The 18320-nt window shown below is 40.9% G+C and overlaps 1 protein-coding gene across 3 annotated transcripts in view; it reads left to right on the top strand.

Moving 5' to 3' along the window:
- The window catches only part of casd1 (CAS1 domain containing 1), a 104467-nt gene that overhangs the window by 30545 nt on the left and 55602 nt on the right, over positions 1-18320 (top strand). For all 3 annotated transcript variants that reach the window (XR_011961326.1, XR_011961325.1, XM_072575470.1), the window contains exons 3-4: positions 2954-3050; positions 11381-11501. Coding sequence is in view for 1 of the 3 variants with exons in the window: in XM_072575470.1 (XP_072431571.1) it covers positions 2954-3050; positions 11381-11501 (218 nt within the window). In the remaining 2 variants the exon portion in view is untranslated. The remainder of the gene's footprint in view (positions 1-2953; positions 3051-11380; positions 11502-18320) is intronic.

Below are 18320 nucleotides of genomic sequence, written 5' to 3'. Positions count from 1 at the left end.
TAACTTCTAGCTGGTTGTACTCCCAAAGCAGAACTATCGTTCTATTCTTAACTATATTATTTGTACCTATATTAACCGTGACATCTAGATCATATCCATTCCATTGTAAATTTCTCTCCAGCTCAGAGCAATTCTTGTACCAGGCAGAAAACTAGTCTATTCCCCTGACCATATTTTCTTTCTCGCGCTCTCTCCTCCCCTGTGCCTCTTTTTACCACAGTGCCAAGATCCGTTTGTTCATCTACTTGGTAATCCTCATTTTCATTCATAAGGTCTGCAACCATGCTATGGCTTAGCTGACCTCACATCTTTATTGTGTGCAAATTAGATTTTTTAATTGGAATAAATCCTATTAGTTCCGATTGGCTTTACTACTATTCATAAAACTTTACTCCTAATGAATTACATTAGTTTTGAAAAATAAATGAGCAAAATATTCTTCAACCAATCACTTGCCTGCTTTCCTGTGGAGTCACAATTGATTTTTCTGAGAACATGTTCAGTCCACTGACTGAATGCCTAGCTGTGTTAAGGTCTCCTTCTGAAACTTGGAAGCAAACATTGATAGCAAAGGTTTCAATTTAGCTCTGCCAAGTCCAGAAGGCTGTAAAGTGTCTGAAATCTGAGGTGCTATTCCTAAGGTGTGAGCTGAGCTTTATTAGAAAGCTGTAGTCATAAGAAAACAGAGAATAATCTTGATCAGGAGGTATAGCATTGAAATGGTATGCAACCAGTAGCTTGGGGGATTGCTTAGCTCAATTGACTGGATAGCTGGTTTGCGATGCAGAGTGACGCTAACAGCATGGGTTCAATTCCCTTAGAAATGGAGGTCATGAAGCTCCCACCTCCTCCAGTCTTTCCTATCGCTTGAGGCATGGTGACCCAAATGTTAAATTTAGTACAAGCCATCTCTCTCAAATAAGGGAGCAGCCCTAAACCTCCCTCGGAGTGAAAAGTGGTTAGCACTGCTGCTTCTCGGTGCCAAAGACCTGAGTTCGATTCCAGCGTCAGGCAACTGTGTTTGTGGAGTTTGTACATTCTCCTGTCTGCGTGGATTTCCTCTGGGTGCTTTGGTTCCCTCCGACAACAAAAGATGTGCACTTTAGGTGGATTGGCCATGTCAGATTGCCAAAATATCCAGGGATGTGCAGGCTAGGTGGGTTAGTAATGGGACATGCAAGGTTACAGGGATACGTTAAGGGGTTTGGGTCTAGTTGGCATGCTCTTTAGAGGATCAGTGTGGACTCAATGGGTCAAATAGCTTGCTTCCACACTGAGAATATTCTGTGATTCTAGAGGCGGCATGGCGGCTCAGTGGTTAGCACTGCTGCCTCAGTGCCAGGAATCTGTGTTCGATTTCACCCTCCTGGCACAGTGGTTAGCCTTGCTGCCTCACAGCGCCAGAGACCCGGGTTCAATTCCTGCCTCAGGCAACTGGCTGTGTGGAGTCTGCACATGTCTGCATGGGTTTCTTCCGGGTGTTCCGGTTTCCTCCCACAGTCCAAAACAAATATGCAGGTTAGGTGAATTGGCCATGCTAAATTGCCTGTAGTATCAGGTGAAGGGGTAAATATAGGCAAATGGTCTGTGTGGGTTGCTCTTCAGAGGGTCGGTGTGGACTTGTTGGGCCGAAGGGCCTGTTTCCACACTGTAAGTAATCTAATCTAACTGTCTGTGTGGAGCTTGCACATTTTCCAGTTTTCTCCCACAGTCCGAATATGTGCAAGTGGATTGGCCATGTTATGTTGCCCTGTAGTGTCCACACTAGATTAAGTGTGTTAGCCATGGGAATTATATGGTAGGAGAATGGGTTTGGGTGGGATACTCTTCAGAGGTTCGGTATGTACTTGTTGAGTTGAATGGCATGTTTCCACACTGTAAGGATTCTATTCATATTTCAGACTGAACTGGAGGTATTCCACAAAGTGATTAGGAATCTGCATTTGGACCAAGATAAATACTTCAGCTATAAGAGCAGGTCAGAGGTGTGGGGAATTCTGTGGGACCTGCATGTGTTTCTCCCACTTTCCTATAGTTTGCTCACAAGGTATTAGTCAGAAATGTGATGGAATCAGGCTGCCTAGATAAGTGCAACTGCATTCAAGAAGTTTGGCAAGATCCAGGGCAACAAAATCTGCTGGACTGAAATCGCATCTACTATCCTAAAATTTCACAAGTTCTACAAGTGGTACGTATTGGCAACCTTGTATATGATGTGTTGCAGAAACTGAGGTTTTTAGCAGCATCTTCCAAACTCATGACCTCTACCACCTCGAAGAATGAAGACAGGAGGAGAATGGGAATGTCAACTGCATACAGTTCTTCAAACAGTGCACGATAGGACTTCGAGTTATATTACAGTTCCTTTGTTATCACTTGGTAAAAATCATACAAGTCCCTCTGTAATGGCAGTATGGATGTCCCTATGTCACATGAACCTGGAGATTAGCTCATCATTACCTTCTCAAGGCCAGTTAGCGATGAGTCATAAATGCTGGCCATGCTGGTGACGCTTGCATCCTGTGAATTTTTTTAATACTGTATACGTCTAGTTTGTGTGCCAGTTCTAAAAAAGGGTCACTGGACTCAGTTAACTCTGCTTTCTCTCAACAGATGTTGCCAGACCCTGAGTGTCTTCAGCAATTTCTGCTGTTGTTTCAAATTTCCAGCATCTGCACTTCTTTGTTTTAGTTTGTGTAGGATTTGATAACCTTGTTAAAGCTGAATTTAATAAATATCTATTTATTTCTGTAAATTGCCCTCCTAGCCATGAATGGCCAAAATTCAAATCACGCAGCTAGGTATAGCACAAATGTCTCATGCTCTCAATGAGTTAAATTGTTTTGCTACTTTCAATCACTTTGTACCCAGTTGCTGCTTGATTTTTTTTTAGTTGTGTTTAATGAACATTGTTTAATAGATTTCTTATTATTCTGTGATCATCTCCATCTAGGTGGTGATACCTGTGAGTGGCTCCTATCTAGTGGCCGATTCCTTGGTGAGAATGTCTGGCAACCTAATGGCTGCATGATGCATAAATACAAAATCAGGCAAGTGTTTAAAATAATTTCAAGGGTTATTATTGTACCTGAACTTACATGAATTTCTGCAGCTTGAAACAAAGGATGTTATTAACACTCGTAAAGAGGATTTGGTATCTTTAGTTACTCAGCTCATCTGCGTGGTAGATGAGGTTGTCCAGTTTGGCAGCTAAAGCAGGAAGGCAAATTATTTATTGAATGGTGAGAGATGAGGGGGAGGAGAAGTAAGACCTGCGTATCCTTGTGCACTGTTTGCTGAAAGTAACCAAGCAGTTCGTTTTCACAGAGGATTCGAGTACAGGAGCAGGATGATTTGCTGCAATTGTACAAGGCCTTGGTGAGACTATATGCGAAATATTGTGTGTAGTTTTAGTCACCTCGTCTGGCGGGGGCGGGGGGAATTGTCTGACTGGAGGGAGTGAAAAGAAGGTTTACCTGACAGATTCCTGAGATGACAGGACTATCTTCAGAAGAGAGATTGGATCAGTTACGACTCTATTTACTGAAGCTTTGAAGAATGATGGATAGAGTCTCAGAAATTTATAAAATTCTAACAAGCCTATATAGGGAACACAGGAAAATTGTTTCATATTTTATTTGTTTCCTCATTTGCAGAAAGTGATTTAAACAGCTGATACAAAAGCAGTGAAGATTAACATAATATTTAAATTACCAGTGCTGTACTGTGTTTACTACTTTGTTTACTACTTTGTTTACTTTAATTTGTAAAATGAGTGATTCCTCCTCCAAACAAATCAGGCTGTTACCAAGTTAAAATCCTGGAACTTTCTCCCTAACAATGCTGTTGGTGTCCCTACAACCAAAAATTCAGAGTCAAGAGTGTAGTGCTGGAAAAGCACAGCAGGTTAGGCAGCATCTGAGGAGCAGGAAAATTGGCGTTTTGGGCAAAAGCTCTTCAGGCCCCAATCAAAGACTTTTTCCTGCTCCTCGGATGCTGCCTGATCTGCGCTTTTCCTGCACCACATTCTCAATTCTAATCTCCAGCATCTGCAGTCCTCACTTTTGCCTAGTTCAAAAATTCAGCTAACCACCACTTTCTACAGGGCAATTTCAATGGGCAATAAATACTGGCTGAGTCACATTCAATGAATGAATGGAAAAAAAACAACTTTAGAAAAGTATGGCCAAATGACTATAATTTACTAACCTGCTTTTCTTCATAATCTAACAGAAGCTATTAGTCCTTGAAATTTGTCAACTTACATCAGAGTATTTTCTACCACGTTCTTCCTTTTCAATTAGATTCATGTTCCCTTTTCTGTTTCACATTTTGTACCATTTTCATACTGTGAAAAACAGTATGAAATATTCATTAAGCATGTCTGTTATATTATCTTTGCCTGTTAAATCTTGTTTGCATGTGGTTTTCATTGTCCACATTTTTCTCTCTCATTTTGTCAACATATTTGAAAGTGATTGTTAATATTCTTGCAAGTTATGTTTTTGCAAATATTTATTGCCCCTCATTACTTTCTTTGTCCCTTAGCTATTTACATTTTCCCTAGTTTAATTCTGTCATTTACCAAATTTGTTAACTATGATTACTTAACTGAAAAAGTGGAAGCTTAACATGTAAGTCCAAAATGATTTGCGTATCATAAATACACTACACTAAATAATTTGCATTTTTTTAACTGTACATTACAGTATTTTACTGTGCTCAATTGCTTCATCTTTTTATCTTAATTATCTTAATTACATCCAGCTTTAATGGACACACACGATATCTCAGCTACTCTTTCTGCTAATTTAATTTTGAAAACATATTTCTCCCAAGTCCCTGGACATGTTCTGCTTTTACACTGTTCTTCGCTCTTGCCTTTTTTAAAATAAAGTTTATGATGCCCCACATTTTGTCAACTACATTCCTCTTATTTGGCAAGTAGATGTCTCTCACCTGCAGATAAATAGTGATCCTGAAATAAAATACATTGATTTCTGAGCACCTCCCACTGTTCATCAGTACTTTCAACTAACATTTATAGCTAATATCTATTATTGATTTCCACTTCATTTTGATAATGCCAGTCTGCTAAAAGCTAAGATTTTAGTATTAATGTTGAATGCAATCTGTCATCTGACACTGTGTTAATCATAGTTTCCTCGGATATGATTGTATAGTTAAGTTGATGCTTTCACCCAGGCCAAGTCCTACTCCAAGATTTAACATAAAAATCAAAATTTTCATTCCAGTGAGTATTGAGGTGTTGTTTTTTTGATGAAATATTAAACAGAGGTCCTATTTATGTGCTTGTGTGAAAAGATGTCATGGCATTCCTTTTATAAGGAGTGAAGAATGATCCCCTTATCCTAGCTAATATTTTTCCTTGATCAATATACAAAATCAAATTGTCTAGACATTATCATTGCTGTTTGTGGGAGTATACTGTGCAATTTTACAGCAGCTCATCCTGCATTAGTGACGATGCTTCAAGTATTTCATTGGCTGTAGTGTGTTTTGAGACATAGCCTAACTCTATTGCAAGTCTGTCTTTTATCGTCACGCTTGTTCTTGATGATCCATTATTTCAATACAATTAAGACATCTAGGATTGTAGTTATCTATTTTTAATATTTTTTTGAATATTCAAGGTATTGACTTGGTTTGATTCTATTCTCGCTACCCCTTCTCTAATTGACCTCCTATGAGTCAATGCATCATTTTTCTAACCTCCCAGAGCTCTGGGACAAATGTTCATGAGATTGGAGTATTGCTGGGAAGGTCAACACTTGTTCTTCCCAAACTGCCCTTGAACAGAGTGTCTTGCTTGGTCATTTGCTGCAGTTAAGAGTGAACTACATCACTGGATCTGTCACCATATAAGCTAGACCATGTAAGGATGGCAGAATTCCTTCCCTAAAGGACATTAGTGAGCTCGATGGATTTTCTCAGAAGTGTAGAATTGTTATGGTGCAGAAGGGGGCCACTTGGCACATATGCCAGCTTTGAACATTTTGACTTACTGCCAAATTCTTATCTGTTCCCTCTATCCCTGCACATATTGTCTTTGTTTAAATAGTCATTTTTTTGTCCCCTTGAATTTCTAAATTAAAGCTGCATTCACCACATACCCAGGCAGTGCATTCCAGATCCTAAACACTTGCTGTCTTAACAGATTTTTTCACATTTCATATTTCCTCCTTTTGCAGAATAGCTTAACTAATGTTTAATGACAAAACTTCATAGTTAGATTTCCTAAACTTTTTCAATTCTGGACTTGCGTTAATTTGAGTTTTAAATTCCAACAGTAGGGACTGGACTTAAATTGCTGTAGCATTTAGCTTGAGCCTCTGGATTATGAGTCACATTGCCAGTACCCCACCATTTTGTACAGGTTTAGCTAACATCTGGTATTTAGCTCAGAAATATTGAGGCAGTTGATTTTACTAAGATTAGTTCTTTTGGGAGAAGCTGTATTATAGTTATCAACTGTCAAGTACTTGGAAGATGTTTTTGAACATCCATGTCTAATTATTAGCCTTTTTGTAATTTATTCTGCTGAGAGCTCTAAAGTTAATCAAACAGAACCTGACTTAGCAATCTATGCTGAGTGTCTCTGATTTAACTATTACAAAGCACCTAGTAATTTCATACAGACTTTATTATTGCATTAGTAGTTTGTGAGATTTTTTAGTCTATAATTTTCTGTTTTATCCCCTTCTCGTATTTGAAGAGGAAAAATTTTAATCTGAGCCTGGACAGTTTCTACTCTGGTTTCCTTCCGGATTCTCAGCTGCAATCCTTGAAGTCACCTGGGGTGACCTGTCTGGATTTAGACGAACTAACTTAAGTGCTAAATCACTTCGAATAACCTCCTAGGTTCTATTAGTTCTGCAATTCTGATATCTCCAACCTTTGTAGAAACTCAGGGCACAATACTGTATCCTTTTAAGAGATGGCCTAAACTGCTCCCATCTACCACCACCCTCTCCTGCCTAGCCAAGCTTGCCCTCAGGTTGAACATCCTCTCATTTTCTTCAGGTTAGAGTGTGGTCACTACTCCATTTATGTGACACATTCTTTGTTCTAGTCTTACCTGGATCCCTGCCCACAAATCTTTTGAACAGCATAATTGGTGCTGTTTCCCTCTCCCACCAGAATTGGTAAAAATGATCAATTTTACTTCTAATTTCCATCCTACTATCATTTTCATCTAGTCCATTTCTCACTCTTACCTTCCCGTATTGGATATTTAGATTAGATTAGATTACTTAGAGTGTGGAAACAGGCCCTTCGGCCCAACGAGTCCACACCGACCTGCAACCCCCCCATTCCCCAGCATTTACCCCTTTACCTAACACTATGGGCAATTTAGCATGGCCAACTCACCTAACCTGCACATCTTTGGACTGTGGGAGGAAACCGGAGCACCCGGAGGAAACCCACGCAGACACAGGGAGAATGTGCAAACTCCACACAGTCAGTCGCCTGAGTCGAGAATTGAACCCAGGTCTCTGGCGCTGTGAGGCAGCAGTGCTAACCACTGTGCCACCGTGCCGCCCGTAATATCTTCTATTTCTAGGGATAGTTAGTCACTGAAATGCATTACAAATCTAGTGTCTTCCACAGTTAACAACTGTTCATCCTGTCTCCTGTAAGGACTCCTTCAGAATGGTTGATGGTGTCCTCAACTGTGTTCAACCCATTTCTCGCATTAATGCCCTCATCCATTCTCTCCCCTCCTCTTCTCTCCTCTTCCCAACAAAGATCAGGTCCCAAAAGAGAAAATGCTGGAAAATCTCAGCAGGTCTGGCAGCATCTGTAAGGAGAGAAAAGAGCTGACGTTTCGAGTCTAACTGACCCTTTGTCAAAGCTAAAAAAAGGAGAAATAGAGAGGTATTTATACTAGGCTGAGAGAAGGGGAGTCGTGGCTCCAGAAGCAAAAGTAGCAATGAAGAGGTGATAATGACTGACAGTGCGTAGAGAGATTATAGGGAGATTAGGAGCTGTGAATGACCAAGGCTGAAGCCAGTGGGATGGGTGAAGCAGAGCCAAAAGTGGAAAACAGGGGAGAAGGGTAGCAAAGGGGGAAAAGGAGAGGAAAAGGTGATGAGAGAGAAAGAGAGACAATCAAGAAATAAGAGGTACAAAACAGTGAAAAACATATTTTTAAAAATGATAAATAAAACAAATGAAATAAAATAACGGAGCAGAATGAAAACAGAGGTGTCAAGATAGGATAGTCATCTGAAGTTGTTGAATTCAGTGTTGAGGAGAAAGTGAGGACTGCAGATGCTGGAGATCAGAGCTGAAAATGTGTTGCTGGAAAAGCGCAGCAGGTCAGGCACCATCCAAGGAACAGGAGAATCGACGTTTCGGGCATAAGCCTGAAGACGGGCTTATGCCCGAAACGTCGATTCTCCTGTTCCTTGGATGCTGCCTGACCTGCCGAATTCAGTGTTGAGACTGGCAGGATGTAACGTGCCTAGTCGGAAGATGAGATGCTGTTTCTCCAGTTTGTGTTGAGCTTCACTGGAACATTGCAGCAGGCCAAGGACAGACATGTGGGCATGGGAGCAGGTTGTGTGTTGAAGTGGCAAGCCACGGGAATGTCCGGGATCTGATTGCATATAGACCGAAGGTGCTCAGCAAAGCGATCACCTAGCCAGCGTTTTGTCTCTCTGACATAGAGAGACCACATTGGGAGCAATGAATGCAATGGGACCAAATTGAAAGAGGTACAAGTGAAATGCTACTTAATCTGAAAAGTGTGTTTGGGTCCTTGGATGGTGAGCATGGAAGAGGTAAAGGGGTAGGTGTTGCACCTTCTGCGATTGCATGGGAGAGGTGTTATGTGTGATGGAGGAGTGGACTAGGTTGTTCCGGAGGGAACGATCTCTGCGGAATGCAGACTGGGAGGGAAGAGAAGATGTGTTTGGTGGTGGCGTCGTGTTGGAGTTGGTGAAAATGGCGGAGGATTATTCTTTGCATGTGAAGGCTGGTTGGGTGAAAGGTGAGAACAAGAGGGACCCTATCCTTGTTCTGGGAGGGAGAGGGTGAGCGTTGTGGCATGGGAGATGGACCGTACGCTGTCGAGAGCCCTGTCAACAATTGTAGGTGGGAAGCTACTGAGAAGAAGGAGCACATATTAAGAGCACTGCTTTGGAAAGTGGCCTCATCAGAACAAATGCGGCGAGGGCGAAGGAGCTGAGAGAAAGGAATAGAGTCCTTACTGGACGTAGGGTGAGAGGAGCTGTTGTCCAGATAGCTGTGGGGAGTCAGTGGGCTTGTAATGGATATTAGTGGATAGACTATTGCCGGAAATGGACACAATTTGCTTTTATAAAGATCAGGTACCCCAGTTCTCACTTTCGATCTTACTAACCTCATCCAAAGGATCATGAACCATCATTTCCACCTCCTGCAGTAGGATGCCATGCATATATTTCCTTCCCCTCCCTTGATGGCATTCTACAGGGACCATTCCCTCTGGGGCTCTTTGGCCAACTCTCCACTTCAACAACTCCACATACCCCCATGGTGCCTTCCCATGCAATTGCAGAAGGTGCAGCACTTGCCCATTTATCTCCTCGTTTCTCACTATCCATGCCACAGAAGTAATTTACAGATGAAGTGACCGTTTACTTGTGCGTCATTTGATCTGATCTATTGTATACATTGTTCAGAGTTCGGTCTCCTCCATAATGGGAGGATGAAACAGAGTAGATGACCACTTTGAGGAACATCTGTGCTCAGACCACAAAAATGACCCTGAGCTTCAGTTGACTGCCAATACAGTACTCAACCATTTTCCCATGCTAACATTTCTATCTAAGGCCTATAGTTTTTGTTTCAGAATTCCAGCATCCACAGTCGTATGTTTTTTTGTTTGATTGTGTGAAAAATACTTTGCTGCTCCTGCACTGAAATGCTCTTATGATAAAAGCCTATGTGTTAATTTTCAGTGACTGATGACACCAGGTCCCTTTTGTGCGAAATTTTCTCATCAAGTTCCATTTACATAATATCCAGCTTACCTGTTCTTCCCACAAAGTTAGATAATCTGTTTTTTTCCCACATTATATTCCATCTTTTGGGTTTTTGTCCATTCACTAAGCGTATCCAAATCCTCTTGAATCCACTTTGCATCTTTCTCGCATCAGGCATTCCCACCTAGTTTTGTGTCATTCTGAATTTGGAAATATTATATTTGATCCCCACATTCAAATCATTGATATATATATGAACAGCCGGGGCCCAAATACCAATTCATGCACTACCCTGCTGATTACATGCTGCCAAACTGAGAATGACTCTGTTATTCATACTGTTTTCCCCATTAGCTAATTCTTAATCCATGCTTGTACATTACCTCTTATCCCATGTGCTTTACTTTTTGCTAACCAGCCTATAGTGGAGACTTGATTAAGAAGCTTTCTAAAAATCTAAGTATGCCACACCTGTTACACACTCTTATCAGTTCTGTTAGTAACGTCCTTAAAAACGCTCCAACAATTTCAACAAACACCAGGGCCTTACTGGCCTTCAGTACTATTAATTTTTCTGATGCAACCTTCTTAGTAATAATCCTTTCCTGCAAATCTTGATTTTAGCCAGGCCTTTGGATCTCTAATTCAGAGGGAATTCTTGCAAATTCTCCAGTGAAAGCAGACACAATTATTTTGTTTCTCTGCCATTTCTTTATCCATTATAAATTGTTCTGACTCTGTCTGTCATGGTTCCACATTTATCTTGAGTAAATGAAATCTTTTTGCATGCCTGTAGAAAGCGTTATTGTCCGTTTTTCTGATTTGTTAGTTTATATTTGTAGTACTGTTGTTATATCTTGGTCCTTGTTATATCTTGGTCCTTGTTATATCTTGGTCCTTGTTATATCTTGGTCCTTGTTATATCTTGGTCCTTGTTATATCTTGGTCCTTGTTATATCTTGGTCCTTGTTATATCTTGGTCCTTGTTATATCTTGGTCCTTGTTATATCTTGGTCCTTTTTTCTTGCTGTGTTCCAAACTCTTCCTAATCTTCAATTTTACTCCTATTTCTGGCAAACTTATAGGACTTTTTCTTTTAATCCTGCATCAATTTTAACTTCCTTTGTTAACCATCTTGTCCCCTTTGCTTCTGAGCAGTGCTATCTTTGATATGCTCGCAGAAACAGTTTATTATTAGCTTTTATATCTAGTACGACTTTGAGACACCTATTCCAAATAGTATTTGCATGGCCACCTAAAACCGGAATGCTGTGACAAGTAAAATTTAATGGCAAATGCAACAGGAAATTTGGATGTATGTGTTTTAATCAAATGTCCTAATTTTTATTACTTTTCTGTTTAACTTGTCACATTTTTCTTTCCTTCAGTGAAGTAAAGAACTGTCTTCTGAACAAATACATAGCTTTTGTAGGAGATTCCAGAATTCGGCAGTTCTTCTACTCCTTCATTAAAATTATAAATTCTGACATTAAAGAAGAAGGTAACAAGGTATGAACTATTCTTTCTTGCTTTGATTTAGACTGTGTCAATAATAGAGAGAAAGATTGGTACTAGGAAATTTAACTGCCACCATACATTGAGTAATGGTCACTCCTGAAGCCAATCTGTAAAAATAAAAACTGAAAGAACTGCTGATCCTGTAAACCAGAGATAAAAATAGAAATTGCTAGAAAAGCATCTAAGGAAGGATCACGTGACCCAAAACGTTAACTCTAACATGAAGCCCCACCTTCATTTTGTGAATAGCCCTTATTGTGTTGTGTGGGACTATTACTGTTCTAAATGTGACACACTTTGCACAGATCAAACAACTCAAGACTAGGCATCAGTGAGGTGTTGTGGACCATCAAGAGCAGCAGAATTGTAGTCCACAATCTGAAACCTCATGGCCCACCATATCCTCCACTCAACTATTGCCATTATGACAGGGATCAACTGTGGTTCAATAGAGAGTTCAGGAGGGCATGCCAAGAGCAGCACTAAGTATACCTGAAAATGAGGTGTGAACTTAGTTGAAGCTATTGAACAGGCATGCCAAACCGCATAAGCAGCAACTGATCGATTGAGCTGAGCAATCCCACAACCAGTGGATCATCTCTAAGCTCTGCAGTCGTGAATGGTGGACAATTAAACCATGTCTATAATCCGAGAAGGAGGCTCCTGTCCATTATCTACAAGACACGTCAAGTGTGGTGGAAAAGTCCTCACTTCCCCAAATGGATGCAGCCCCAACACTGCTCAAGATGCTTGACACCATCTAGGACAAAGCAACCCACTTGATTTGTCACCACATCCACTCCCTCCACCACGAATACTCAGTAGCAGCAGTGTGTACCATCTGCAAGACACAGTGCATAAATTTGCTAAAGATCCTCAAACTGCACCTTTCAAGCCCACGACCACTCCATCTAGAAGTTACCTTTAAATTCCTCTCCAAACCACTCACCATCTTGACTTGGAAATATATCACTGTTCCTTCACTGTCATTGTGTCAAAATCCTGGAATTCCCTGCCTGAGGGCATTGTGTAAAAACAAGGACTGCAGATGCTGGAAACCAGAGTCTAGATTAGAGTTGCGCTGGAAAAGCACAGCAGGTCAGGCAGCATCCACGGAGCAGGAAAAGCCACGTTTTGAGCAAAAGCCCTTCATCAGGAATAGAGGCAGGGTGCCTGTAGAGTGGAGAGAGAAATGAGAGGGGGGTGGGGGTGGGGAGAAAGTAGCATAGAGTACAATTGGGTGAATGGGGGTGGGGATGAAGGTGATAGGTCAAAGAGGAGGGTGGAGTGGATAGGTGGAAAGGAAGATAGGCAGGTAGGACAAGTCATGGGGACAGTGCTGAGCTGGAAGGTTGGAGCTGGGGTGAGGTGGGGGGGTGGGGAAGGGGAAATGAGGAAACTGGTGAAGTCCACATTAATGCCCTGGGGTTGAAGTGTTCCGAGGCAGAAGATGAGGCATCTTCCTCCAGGCGTCGGGTGGTGAGGGGGCAGCGGTGAAGGAGGCCCAGGACCTGCATGTTTTCGGCAGAGTGGGAGGGGGAAGTTGAAATGTTGGGCCACGGCAGTGAGGTTGATTGGTGCGGGTGTCCCGGAGATATTCCCTAAAGCGCACTGCTAGGAGGCGTCCAGTCTCCCCAGTGTAGAGGAGACCGCATCGGGAGCAACGGATACAATAAATGATGTTGGTGGATGAGCAGGTAAAACTTCTGCCTCGGAACTCTTCAACCCCATGGCATCAATGTGGATTTCACCAGTTTCCTCATTTCCCTGTCCCCCACCTCAGCCCAGCTCCAACCTTCCAGCTCAGCACCGCCCTGATGACCTGTCCTACCTGCCTATCTTCCTTTTCACCTATTCACTCCACCCTCCCCTCTGACCTATCATCTTTAGCCCGACCCCCATTCACCCATTGTACTCTTTGCTATTTTCTCCCCACCCCCCTCTCATTTATCTCTCCACTCTGCAGGCACCCTGCCTCTATTTCTGATGAAGGGCTTTTGCCCGAAACATCGATTTTCCTGCTCCTCGGATGCTGCCTGACCTGCTGTGCTTTTCCAGCACCACTCTAATCTAGACTGAGGGCATTGTGTGTCATCCCACAGCACATGGGCTGCAACGGTTCAAGAAAACAGCTCGCCAGCACTTTCTTGAGGGCAACTAGGGATAATTGCTGACTTCTCTCAAATGAATGTAAAAACGCAATCCTTAAAACCTGCCTTTTTAACGAAGTTTTTACTGAACTGCCAGAGGAAGTAGTAGATGCCGGTACGGTTAAAAGACACTTGTTCAGGTACATGAATAAGAAAGTTTAAGAGGGATCTGGGTCAAATGCAGGAATATGAGTCTAGTTTAGTTTGGGGAAACCTGGTCGGTATTGGATGAGTTAGATCGAAGAGTCATACAGCACAGAAACAGACCCTAACTAATCTAATATTTCCTTTGTGACTGGATGTCCTGCTTTGTTTTATAATATTCTTATGAAGCACTTTGGGGAATTTGTATTAAACGTGACCTAAATTGGTTGCTAAGGTTCACCATTTCTAAGATTGCAACTGTTCTAGGAAGACGATTAGAAATTAGATTTAAATATGGTCTTATGACCCAAAATCAAAAGGTCAATCAAACTAGGGAGAGATGGCTATATGTTGGGTTTTCTCCAAGAACAAAAGAGCAATATTTGGATGAAACGGAAGATTTGTGAAATGAAATATGTGAAAGATTTACTGTTGCTGTTAATAGTATTCATCAACCTCAACTTTGCATCATTCTTTCTTCAGCATTCTGCTACAGTTGTATTACATTGTTACTTAAAGTAAATCAATATTCGTTCTTTGAGCCAACGAGTACTTTGTAATCTGCATTCTAGATAGTTAGCTATTGTGTGCTGACCATGGGTTCAACCTGATTTTCAACGTTTTTATTTTTGTGCTGAGCCAGTAATGACAGTTCTATAACTTAAGCCAGATGGTCATATATAAGCTCCACTCCAACGTAAAGATACTATTTTGGCCAACATTGAGTGATTGTTGTGAACGTTCATCCCTTGATAAGCATCGCTGGAAAAGGAGTATCTGGTTAATTCATCTCTTGCTGGTGAGGCTGTTCCTGTACATAAATTGGCTGCCTTCGCAGTTCAATGTACTTCATTCCCGGCAAGGCTCTTTGAATAAGCTGAATTCATGATAGGCATCACGATAAATAAATGGTGTTTCTTAATTGTACAGAAAATCTAAAAATTGAGGAATACTCTGAAAAGCTGGTGATATGCAAAAGTGTAGCTTTGACTTAAAATTAATATTTTTAAATTCATTTTTTTGTGGGATATGGTTGCCGCTGGCTGGCCAGCATTTATTTTGTGTCCATAGTTGCCCTTGAGAGGGTGGTGATGAGCTGCCGCGTTGAACTACTGCCATACACCTACTGTAGGTTTGACCTACAATGCCATCTAGGGGAAAATCCAGGATTTGGACCTCTCAACAGTGATGGACTGACAATATATTTCCAAGTCAGGATGGTTAGTGGCTTGGAGGGGAATTTTCAGGTGTTGGTGTTCCAATGATCTGCTGTTCTTGTCCTTCTAGATAGGTTTAGAAGGTGCTATCTGAGGATCTTTGGTGAATTTCTGCAGTGCAACTTGAAATTGAATTAAAATTGCTTTATTATCACATACTCAAATGAGTATAGTGAAAGGTTTACAAGTCACCACTTAGTGTAAATAGTACACACTGCTGCTCCTAAGCATTTGTGGTTGTGGGAATGGGTGCTTGTAGATGTAGTGCCAGTCAAGTGGGTTGCTTTGGCCTGGATGGTGTCAAGCTTTTTGTGTTGTTTGAGCTACACCCACCCAGGCAACTGGGGAGTATTCCATGACGTGCCTGACTTGTACCTTGTAGACGATAGACAGGCTTTGGGGAGTCAGTAGGTCAGTTACATGCTGCTCTTGTAGCAGCCTTCGATCTGCTCTTGTAGCCATTGTGTTTGAGTCTCTGGTCAATGATAACCCCAAGATGTTGATAATGGGGGATTCAGTAATGGTAATATCATTGAATTTCAAGGGGCGGTGGTTAGATTTTGGTGATCAACATTGCCTGGCATTTCTGTCGTGCAAATATTAACGAGTCAATTGAAAGTACCATGTAAGTTACATCCATAAAATTATATTGTAGCCCTGATGAATATTGCGATGAATTCTATTGTTTAAGTCCATATTCAGTTTCCTAATAATGTCATTACTTTTCCAAAGAATGCAGAAAAATATTTCTGTTCTGCTGTAGCTATGGAGCTGTCTTATTTGGCTCCCATTCAAAACAATTACTAATTTCTCTGTTTGTGATGTGACTAATCTTTAGCAAGTCATAGAGTCGTACAGCACAAAAACAGACCCCTCAGTCCAACTAATCCATGCTGAAGATAATCCCAAACTAAGCTAGTCCCACCTGCCTGCTCCTGGCCCATATCCCTCCAAACCTTTCCTATGTATACACAGTATCCATCCAACTGTCTTTTTTTAAATGTTGTGTTGGAACCACTTCCTCAGGAAGTTCATTTCACATGTGAACCACCCTCTGTGTAAAATAATTGCCTCCTGTCTTTTTTTTAATCTTTCTCTTCTCACCTTAAAAATGTGTCCCTGAGTCTTGAAATTCCCTATCCAAGGGAAAATATAGCTACTATCAACTCTATCTATACCTTTCATTATTTTATAATATTCTGTCAGGTCACCTCTCAACCTCCTACATTACAGTGGAAAAAGTCTCAACCTATCCAACCTTCTATACCCAGAAAGATCTTGGTAAATCTTTTCTGAACCTTCTCCAGCTTGATAATATCTTTCCAATAACTGGACGATCAGTACTCGGCACCGTATTCCAGAAAAGGCCTCACCAGTGTCCTGTACAACCTCAACATAACATCCTAACTCCTATACTCAAAAGACTGTGCAATGAAGGCAGGTGTGCCAAATGCCTTTTTAACCATCCTGTCTGTATGTGAAGCAAACTTTAAACAATTATGTACCTGCACCCCGAAGTCCCTCTGTTCTACAACACTACCAAAAATTGTATAAGCCCTACTCTTGTACCAAAATGCAATACCTCACATTTATCCAATTTGAATTCCATATGCTATTTTTCAGCCCATTGACCCATTTAATCAAGATACTTTTGTAATCTTAGAAAACCTTCTTCGCTGTCTATTATGCCACCAATTCTGGTGTCATCCACAGACTTACTAACCATGCCTTCTATATTCTCATCCAAATCATTTAAATGAATGATGAGCAAAAGAGGACGCAGAACTGATCCATGTGGAACGCCGCTAGTCACAGGCCTCCAGTTCGAAAAGTAACCCTGCACCATTACTCTGTCTCCTGCTGTTAAGCCAATTATGTAGCCAATTGGCAAGTTCACTGAATTCCATGTGATCTAACTTTATGAATTGACCTACCAAGTGAAACCTTGTCAATTCTTTACTAAAATCTAAATAAATAATGTCTACTGCTCTGCTATCAGCAATCTTTTGATAACTTCGTCAAAAAACTCAAGTTTGAGACATGACTTTCCTCTCTTAAAGCCATGCTGAATATCCCTAATTTTTTTTTTGCTTCTCTAAATGTCCATAATTCCTATTTTTTAAAATCCCCTCCAACAATATATCCACAACCGAAGTCACACTTTCTCAGGTCAGTGGTTTCCTGGTTTCTCCTTCTAACCCTTATTAAACATAGGTACAACATTAGCCACTCTCCAGTCATTGGGCTCTTCACCCATAGTTGTAGATGCTACAAATATTTCTTCAAGGGGTCTCGTAATTTCCTCCTTTCCTTCCCACAATATCCTGGGATACATTGGATAAATTTCCAGAACCTGATCTACTTTTATATTCTCTAAGACCCCTCAAACTTCCACTTTAATGTAAACTGTTCTTAAAATATCAATTCATTTCTCTACATTTTTCTCCACTAAAAACTGATGCAACATATTCACTTAGTTTCTCTCCCATCTTCTGGGGTTCAACACAAAAGTTACCCCATTGATCTTTAAGAGCCCCTACTCTCTCTAGTTACCCTCTGACTCTTAATGTACTTGTAAAAGCTCTTGGCAGATAAGGTTAAGGATAATCCAATGTTATCGTACATCCCCTCTTTACCTTCCTGTTTTCTCTTAAGAATGCCCCTACACTCTTTATATTGATTAGGAGATTCAATTGAACCAAGTTGGCTATATCTGAAATAAGATTCTCGTTTATTCTTGACTAGAACTTCAATATCTTTATTCATCCATTGTTTCTTCATCTTACAAGCCTTATCCTTCACTCTTACAGGATCAAAATGCCACTGAACTCGTGATGAGACTCTTGAAAGCCTTCCGCTTGTCAGACATCCTTTTCCCTACGAACAATCTACCCCAATCAACTTTTGATGTTCTTGTCACATACCATTAAAATTGGCCTTACTCCAATTTAAAAACTTTTAACATTTATTTAAGGTTTATCCTTTTCTGTAACCATTTTGAAACTAATAGAATTATGATCGCTTTATCCAAAGTTCCCCAACTTTTAATTCCTTATTGCGCAAAAGAAGGTCGAGTTTGCTCCTTCAGTATATGGATGCTCCTGCTAGAGATAAAGAGAATTTTCTTGAACACATTTGGCAAACTCTTCACCATCCGAATCTTTAGCACCATGGTAGTCCCAGTCAATGTTTGGAAAGTTAAAATCCCCCAGTATTACAAACTTAGTATGCTTGCATACGAGTTCTCCCTACATATTTGTTTCTCGATTTATCTCTTACTATTGGGTGGGTGATAGTAC

Source organism: Chiloscyllium punctatum, chromosome 8 (assembly GCF_047496795.1).
Source record: "Chiloscyllium punctatum isolate Juve2018m chromosome 8, sChiPun1.3, whole genome shotgun sequence".
Taxonomy (NCBI): Eukaryota; Metazoa; Chordata; class Chondrichthyes; order Orectolobiformes; family Hemiscylliidae; genus Chiloscyllium; species Chiloscyllium punctatum.
This window is presented reverse-complemented; position numbering and strand designations above follow the sequence as displayed.